This window comes from Papio anubis, chromosome 7 (genome assembly GCF_008728515.1).
Source record: "Papio anubis isolate 15944 chromosome 7, Panubis1.0, whole genome shotgun sequence".
Lineage (NCBI taxonomy): Eukaryota > Metazoa > Chordata > Mammalia > Primates > Cercopithecidae > Papio > Papio anubis.
In genome coordinates this window covers 604,456-613,330 of record NC_044982.1, presented here as the reverse complement: position 1 = coordinate 613,330, position 8,875 = coordinate 604,456, and the positions used below count along the sequence as shown (strand labels likewise).

General features: G+C 47.0%; 1 protein-coding gene across 1 annotated transcript; it reads right to left on the bottom strand.

The window, feature by feature from the left end:
• Positions 1 to 6,084: 6,084 nt before the first annotated feature.
• On the bottom strand, positions 6,085 to 8,674 carry LOC116275917 (disintegrin and metalloproteinase domain-containing protein 21-like). The gene is given in 4 exon segments (XM_031668997.1): positions 6,085 to 6,962; positions 6,965 to 7,183; positions 7,186 to 7,254; positions 7,257 to 8,674. Coding segments are annotated over 4 exon segments (2,187 nt in total). The 5' UTR covers positions 8,506 to 8,674; the 3' UTR covers positions 6,085 to 6,312.
• Positions 8,675 to 8,875: the final 201 nt, after the last annotated feature.

Sequence of the window (8,875 nt, the reverse complement as noted above, 5' to 3'; positions counted from 1 at the left end):
TAAGGGCAACCACTAAAAGACTTCAAAAGAATTTTGGACTTAACATTGCCTTTCTATCTATCCCAGGTCTTTAGAAAAACTCAACCAATTGTCAACCAGAAAATGTTTAAATTCACCCCTATACCTCTGGAAGTCTCTCAAGAGTTGTTCCACCTTTCTGGACCAAACCAATGGTTCTGTTAAATGTATTTGATTGATGTCTCATGCCTCTCTAAAATGTATTAAACCAAACTTGATGGAATTTTGTCCCTGCCCTAGAAATTTGTGGAACTTTTGCACTTGAGAGAGATGATCTGAAATAGTAACATATTTAAAAGGGAAACAGAGCATAAAAGTTTGGAAAATTCGCAGCCTAGCCATGTGGTAGTAAAAAAAACACATTTTCTAGGGAGAAATTCAAGTTGGCTGCAGAAATCTGCATAAGTAATGAGGAAATGAATATTAATAGCCAAGACAATGGGGAAAACATTTTCAGGGCATGTCAGAGATCTTTGCAGCAGCCCTTCCAATCACAGGCCTGGAGGCCTATCAGGGAAACGTGATTTCATGGGCTGGGTCCAGGGCCCAGCTGCTCTGTGGAGAGCCTTGGGACTTGGTGCCCTGTGTCCCAGCTGCTCCAGCTCTAGCTGTGGCTAAAAAAGTCCAACGTGCAGCCCAGGCCATTGCTTCAGAAGGTACAAGCCCCAATCCTTGGTGGCTTCCACATGAGGTTGGGCTTATGGGTGTGCAGAAGAGACGAGTTCACCTTTGTGATCCTCCGCCTATATCTCAGAGGATTTATAGAAATGATGGGATGTCCACTCTGAAGTCTGCTCCAGAGGCAAAGCCCTCATGGAGAGCCTCTGCTAGGGCAGCGCAGAAGGGAAATGGGGGGTTGGAGCCCCCACACAGAGTCCCAATCGGGGCAGTGGCTAATGGGACTATGAGAAGAGGGCCACCATCCTTCAGACCCCAGAATGGTAGATCCATTAACAGCTTGCACTGTGCACCTGGAAAAGCTGCAGGCACTCAATGAGAGTAGCCAGGAGGGCTGAACTCTGCAAAGCCCGTGAGAGCAGCCATGAGGTCAGAACTGCAAAGCCTGCAAAGTCACAGGGTGAGAACTTCCCAAGGTTTGGAAGCCCCCACTTTGCATTAGCATGCCCTGAATGTGAGAAATGGAGTCAAAGGAGATTATTTTGGAGCTTTAAGATTTAATGACTGCCCCACTGGATTCTGGGCTTGCATGTGACCTGTAGCCCCTTTATTTTGGCCCATTTCTCCCCTCTGAAATGGGAGCATTTATCTAATGTCTCTACCCCTATTGTTTCATGGAAGTAACTGACTTCTTTCTCATTTTACAGGTTCATAGATGGAAGGGACTTGCCTTGTCTCTAATATGAATTTGGACTCAGACTTTTGAGTTAATGCTGAAATGAGTTAGGAAGTTTGGGTACTGTTGGGAAGGCATGATTGGTTTTGAAATGCAAAGAGGATATGAGATTGGAGAGGGGTTGGGGTGGAGTGATATGGTTTGGCTCTGTGTCTCTACCCAAATGGCATCATTCCTCAGGGTGATCAGCCAGCTACCTGGTGGCAGGTTGGATTATATTGGACCTCTTCCATCCTGGAAAGGGCAGAGGTTTGTCCTCACTGAAATACACACTGACCTTCAGATATGGGTTTGCCTATCCTGCATGCAATGCTTCTTGCCAAGACCACCGTGGATCATGACGCTCATCCACTGTCACAGTATTCCACATAGCATTGCCTCTGACCAAGGCACTCCCTTGATGGCTAAAGAAGTGTGGCAGTGGGCTCATGCTCATGGGATTCACTTGTCTTACCATGTTCCCCATCATCCTGAAGCAGCTGGATTGACAGAAAAATGGAATGGCCTTTCCAAGTCACAATTATAATGCCAACTAGGTGACAATACTTTGCAGGGCTGGGGCAAAGCTCTCCAGAAGGTCAGAGATTTAATGAGACCATTCCCATAGCCAACTCCGTGGATGCAGGAGTCAAGGGTGGAAGTGGAAGTGGAAGTGGCACCATTCACCATTGCCCCCAGTGATCCACTAGCAAAATTTTTGCTTCCTGTTCCCATGACGTTACATTCTGTTGGCCTAGAGGTCTTAGATCCAGTGGGAATAATGCTGCCGTCAGGAGACACAACAATAATTCCATTAAACTGAAGTTAAGATTGCCACCTGACACTTTTGGGCCCCTTCCCTACCTTGAAGTTCACAGGCTACATGGAGTTAAGCAGTGTTGGAAGGGTGATTGACCTGCACTCCATCAAGATGCAATCAGTCTATTACCCACAATGGGAGGCAAGGAAGAGTATGCATGGAATACAGGAGATCCATTAGGGCTGCCTAGCATTCCCATGCCCTGTCATTGCTGGGTCAATAGAGACTATAACAGCCCAATCCAGGCAGGACTATGAATGGCCCAGACCCTTCAGGAATGAAGGTTTGTGTCACTCCACTAGGAAAAAAATCACGACCCGCTGCGATGCTTGCTGAAGGCAAAGGGAATACAGAATGGGTAGAAGAAGGTGGTCATCAATACCACCAGCTACAAACTCTTCACGCGATGAGTTGCAGAAATGAGGACTGTAATTGTCATCAGTATTCTCTTCTTTGTTAAAACATGTTTGTGCATGCATTCACTTGTACTAAGAAAATTCCTTTCATTTTATTTTTTTTCATCATGCATAAAATTTCTATTGACTTCATCAGCATTTAAGCAGTTCTTAACTTTATGTAATAGCATTTGGATTGGGGATTGGTACATTTCTGGTTGTACAAAAGATAGTTGTATTACATTAGGTGTAATTATGACCTTATTATTGTCTTTTGTTTGAAGATTTCATGTATGATCTCAGGATATGTGGGTTCAAGTTGACAAGGCACTTGTGACGTTAATACTGAGTGTCAACTTCTGATTGGATCTGAAGCATGCAAAGGATTGATCCTGGTGTGTCTGTGAGGCTGTTGCCAAAGGAGATTAGCACTTGAGCCAGTGGGCTGGGAAAGGCAGACCTACCCCACCCTTAGGTGGGTACCATCTAATCAGCTGCCAGTGTGGCTACAGGATAAAGCAGGGCAGAAACATGCAAAAGACTAGACTGGCTTAGCCTCCCAGCCTACATCTTTCTCTGTGCTGGATAAAGCCTGCCCCTCAAACATCGGACTTCAAGTTCTTTCAGCTTTGGGAATTGGACTGGCTTCCTTGCTCCTCAGCTTGCAGGTGTCCTACTGTGGGACCTTGTAACTGTGTGAGTTTAATACTCCTTAATAAACTCTAATATATATATATATATAATATATATTATGTATTAAATATATCTTATATATTAAGTGTATTATATATAAATATTAGGGTTAGAGGACAGAACTATGTCTCTCATTCATCTATCTATCATCTATCTATCTATCTATCTATCTGTAGTTTTCATAGTCTGTGGCGTAGACTAGGTGAAATGGACTTTACAACCTCCTGAAGGGAAAATAAATCTCAGACTCTCACCGGAACCCTAAAACCCTGTGCCCGTGATTGAGAAACCTTCAAACCAAAGCTATGTTAAGTTAGCTCAGTCTTTGATTGATGCAATCTTCCCATACTTGGCTTCCTAGGATGGGGTGAGGGAGAATTCCTGCCTGAACAAGGTCACATTGGCTAAAGGAATCTTTCACGATGTCAAGAGACATCTCGACCTCCATCAGCCCGTGATGGCAGGAGACTGGACAATGAGGGCAAAACATGGGGATAGAGGAAGGAAACAAGAATGGAAGAGGCACAGCTGACAAGGCCTTGTGTTCTCAGATGCTGAGCATGAAATGAAGCATTTATGATTGAAAGAAACAGAACAGATGTATGGTACAATATTAAATCTACAAGAGTAAATTACAGCAGGTGGCTTCACAGCAGCTTAGACACAGCAGAAGAGAAGAGGATGGAATTGAAGACAGATGCTCAGGACAGATGCAGAGTGAAGCCGAGGACCCGGGAAAGAGGATTTGAGAGTTACAGACTTGGGAGTGGACGACCCCAGAAACAGAGGAGGAGGGATTGAGGAAGAAGGAACATTTGAAAGTACTCCAAGTCCCATGATCCTCCCAACCACAGCAAGCCCATCCTCAAAAGCTCTGTAAAACCTGCCACCATGCTTGTTGTCTCGTCCTCACCAGGCTGTGAACCCTCCTCAGAACCCAGAGCCCCCATGCTCTCCCTCACCCTATGCCCAGGACGTGTCTCCTGTGCACTCTTCCCTTGCCCACAGGTGGGAGTTTATACCTGCTGCCTCGACATCCACACCAGCAACCTGGTAGCAATTGTCCTGCTCCCTCCACCTGGCACAGCTCAGATCTCCCACAGTGCAGGCCCCGTGGTCAGGAGTGATTAGAACACACAGGAGGGCAGCTCAAGACAACAGGTGCTGAGGCATGCAGATTTCGAGGATTTAAGTGTTGATGCCCTTGGAAGACCATTTCCATGGGGTTAATCATGGTTTCTCTTGGTGAACTGTTGGCTTGTGTTTTTGATGTTGTTGTTGCTCTAAATAGTGTTTACCTGACTTTGAACTCAATTGATCAATGCTTCTTGTTAAAATATGTACACTTAAAAGTTCACATTACATTAGATTTTTCGTCAAACTACCTATACTATTTCTCCAACAGAATGCACATTTGCCTTTCTTCCACGCATACCTCCGCTCCCTGCCCTGAGCAGTGTCCCTGCTGGTCCCATCTGGCTTAGGTAAGAATGCCAGGGCCCCGGGACACCCAGGTGGGGCCGCCAAGCATGCATGGTCTTGCAAGGGCACCTGGGCGAGTGGGCTCTGAGGCAGGATATCATTGCCTCCGGGGAACCCCCTGGGCCACAGGAGAGAGATCAGCTGGAGTGTGAGGTGGGGGGTGGAGATGCAAGAAGGCTGGGATGGGGCCTGCTGCTCTATCAGCAAAACCCCTCACACCCGAAGGGCACACAGCAGGAGGGCATCGTATTCACTGACCTCATAGGTAACTGTCCATTAGCGTTCACCCACAAAATAATAAAATACACTGAGAGGGGCACAGCAATGGATTGCTCGCATCTTTATGTCGGCTGAATGGAGGAAATTTCTACAGGTGAGAGAAAGGATATCAAGCTGTGTTTGGAGAAAAGGGAATTCTAAACAATGTTATGGAAGCAGGGCAGCTAGAACCACAGGTGTATTCAGAAGAATGCTAGATCTCAGTACTACTCTAGAATATCAGCGGTTTTCTGTGGACGGTATGGGAAGTGTGATTTCTTCTGTTTGTGGGTTTTGCGTTTCACATTCTCTTTGACATATCTACACTGCATTTTAAAAGTAAAAATTATTGTGAATTTCAATTGAAATTGAATTTCAATTGAAAATAAAATGTTATCTCATTCAGATCTTTATACATTTAACTTCCACGTTCCTTTACAATAACTTAGCAACACAACTTAGCAACACAACTAGCCCTGTTTTCACCCGGACCAGCCTGTGCTGCTACAAGCCTGGTTTCTCTTCCTCATCACAACATACTCAGCTTCCCTTCCCGTTTCAGTTCGAGGAAATGTGGGGCGGGAAGGGAGGGGCAGCTGCCACTCACACAGCTCACACTGAATGCCAGAGAGCTTGCCCCGCACGTTCGCCTATTTTTCTAGTTGAATTTCATTGCATGCAGCAATCAACCTCAGGAATTCATTTTCCCACATACGGGAAGCTCGGCCCCAGGTAGGGGGATTTGCTTGGTGGGGATTTGAACCCAAGTCCCTCTCACTGCAAATCCCACAGCATCCCCATGAGGAAGAGACAGGGAACAGGGAGTAGCCCTGGGTCACCCTAAACTGACTTCGGGCTCAGAGAAGGACAGATTACCGGGGAAGTGAGGAGGCTCATTGCTCTGGAGCTCACTTCTGGACAAATGTCATGAAGGGGCCCTGTAAGGAGCTGGTGGTAAATTCTGTTAATTCTGGGACCAGCAACCTCACGTCAAGACCTGCCTGCTCACTTAGGTCTCTCCAGACCAGAGGCTCTGGCCAAGTTTGGGCTCCCAACAGAGTCTAAGAAAATGTGGAGAGCACCAATACGTGTTCTTGAAGATTTATTTCAGAGTAAGCATCAGTGAACTACAAGAACCTGAGACAGAAGCCAACGCCTCCCGTTTCCCCATGATGTGAGACAGGACCCTGTGCCTCCTGCAGACTTCAAGAAGTGTGGACTTGAGCTTTGGCATCCCCCTCAGTGATCCTGTTCCATAGATTTTGCTGTTATATTCTCTGTATCTTTACCGGGGTCGGGAGGTTGACTTAGTCTTATTCTGGGTCAGTAACTGTCACTTTCTCAACTGTGGTGGTCCTGAGAATTCGCGCATTTGTGGCCATCCCAAAGAGCAGTGCAATTACGAAGGTGTAAATACGACCAAAGACCACTCTCAGATACAGCACTGACTGCTGGCTTTGTTTGACCAAACGTGCTCTTCTTGGAGGTGGCCCGCTGTCGACACTCCCACCAGCACCTCTTCTTAGGCACAGTGGAGGATCCCAGCCTATATGGCAATGGCAGTTCCTTCTGTTGTTGCAGACCCCTCTATGACTGCACTTCTCAGGGTGACAGTCATAGCCCAGTGAAGTGATAGTTGCATTGCACTGGCTGTTATTACAGAAGATTCCATCAGCACAAGGAGTGCCGTCTATCACATGTCCAACATCAGTTGTGTCTGTTGCACGGTGTTCATCCAATCCAAAACACTGAAACCTTCCTCTCACTGAGTGATGGAATGAAACATGTTCCTGCAGCCGGGGAAGATGGGTCACATTGGTACACTGCAGTCTTCCACAAAACTTATCTATTAATGCACAAGCCTCATAGGCGATAGCTGTTCGTTCTCGAGTACAATGTCCGAATCGGTGATTTTCAAGATTGATGTCATAGCAGTCCTCAGGAGCATCCTCAGCGCGACACAAAGATGCATGCAGAGCTTTATTCTTGATCCAGTGCAGTTCCCATGATAGCAGTAGCCTTCTTCAGTGCGGGGTTCCATCTTGCAAATAAAAGTCTGGGGGCATGTCAAGGTGGTCCCATGACGGTACTCTGGAAGGTCCGCATATATTTTGGATGGAGTGCAGAGGGGTCCTAGTGGGGAGAAGCTGCAGTTTGTACAATGATCTCCTAGATGACAGATGCTCCTGGTGTGAAGTGACAGTCACTTTGGCAGCAATGACTGGCACAACACTGCTTGAAGGAGCCACAGTCTTTTCCTCCTTCCCTTCCACGATTAGGTTTCCACAGAGAACCGTTGTCATGGTTTCGTTATACACTGGAGTGAGTGCTTCGAAAATACACCGGCCTGTACTTACAAAACAGTTTTGTATATGTCCATAAGAACAGTTACTGAATGCATCTGTCATCCCAGGATATCGCTGCATAATGCAGGAGGTCCTTCTCTGACATGTGCAGTATTTATAATCATAAGCCACACCCATACTTCTCATCAGTATATGGGTTGTTATGACGGCTACCAATAAATAATGTCTGCCTAGAGTACCAATGTGTATAAGGCTTAAATGTGAACAAAAGCTATATCTTCTTGGTTCATAGTTAGATTCATGTGGCGCGTCTTTAATAAGTAGTGTGGATGAATGAACACGAAAAGTATCAAAAAAGGTTCTTCTAAAATAGTTAAGTATTGGACTACGATATCGATAGTCATTCACAGGGGCTGGGTCACGAATATTATATATGGTCAAAAGATAAATATAGTACCGCAGATCAATATTTTGAACAATGCTGTCAATGACACTGAACATCTGGACCACCTCTTTGGAACAAGTTGTAATATTGCCATATATACGATAATAAGAATTGGAACATTGAACGTGGCCTTTTATATTGCCTCTATGAGAACTATACAGCGAAGGAGATATCCTGGGATTCATGCTGTCATTTGCTTCAGAGAACAGGGGGTCTGTCTCCTCATTGTCACTATCTCTAAATGTGGGCCCCGTTGCGTTGGGCTCGGCCACTATCTGAGAAACAACATGTTCAAACCTGCGGGAATCCTGGAGGGGTTTGATTTCGTAGGCGAGGTCGTCCAGCTTCATGATGCCTCTGAGGCCCCCATAGCACGTGTCGACGGTGACCATGGACAGAGGCACCTCCTCCAGGTAGCCGAGGTAGTAGCAGTCTGGAGGGATGTAGGGGTCATCCACCTGCAAGGCTCCTTGGTCATCCTGAGTTGTCATCAGCAGATGTCTGGGCCAAAGAAGGTGTTTTCTCCGCATGTGAACGACGTGTCTTTGACCCCCAAAACGCAGGCTGTAGGACAGCCAGCCGGGAAACTGAACGCCTTTGCCATGGTGCGTCTCCTTCCTGGGAATCACCACCTCAGAGGATGCGTAGTGCCACAAGGGACGGCCTTGAGAACACCAGACTGGAGCCAGGAGTGCCCAGAGCCCCAGCAGCAAGACGGGGGCCCTAAGGGTGACTGGCACCTCTGCTGGCCTCATGCCCCAGCCCAGGGATAGTCATCCAAAGAGAATGGGAAAGGAAAGGACTGTCCTTGGGGAAGCCAGGCCCCCACCAGCTGCGGTGGCTGCGTCCCTCCCAGGGCGACCCTGACATAGAACAAAGGACCTCCCCAGGCTCCTGCACCACACGTGGGGGCACCTGGACTCCAGGAGGGAATGAGGTAACAGTCCCAGGGCGGGGCAGAGGGTGGGCCTGGACAGGATGGCAGCTGCTGCGCTGCGGGATAAGGCTGAGGGTCCTGGCTGTGAGGATTCATTGGGAAGGGAAAAGGGAGAGGGAAGCAGGGCTCTGTCTCTTTTACCACCGTCAATCTTTTCTGTTGCTTTCTGAATCTGCAAGATACAATGA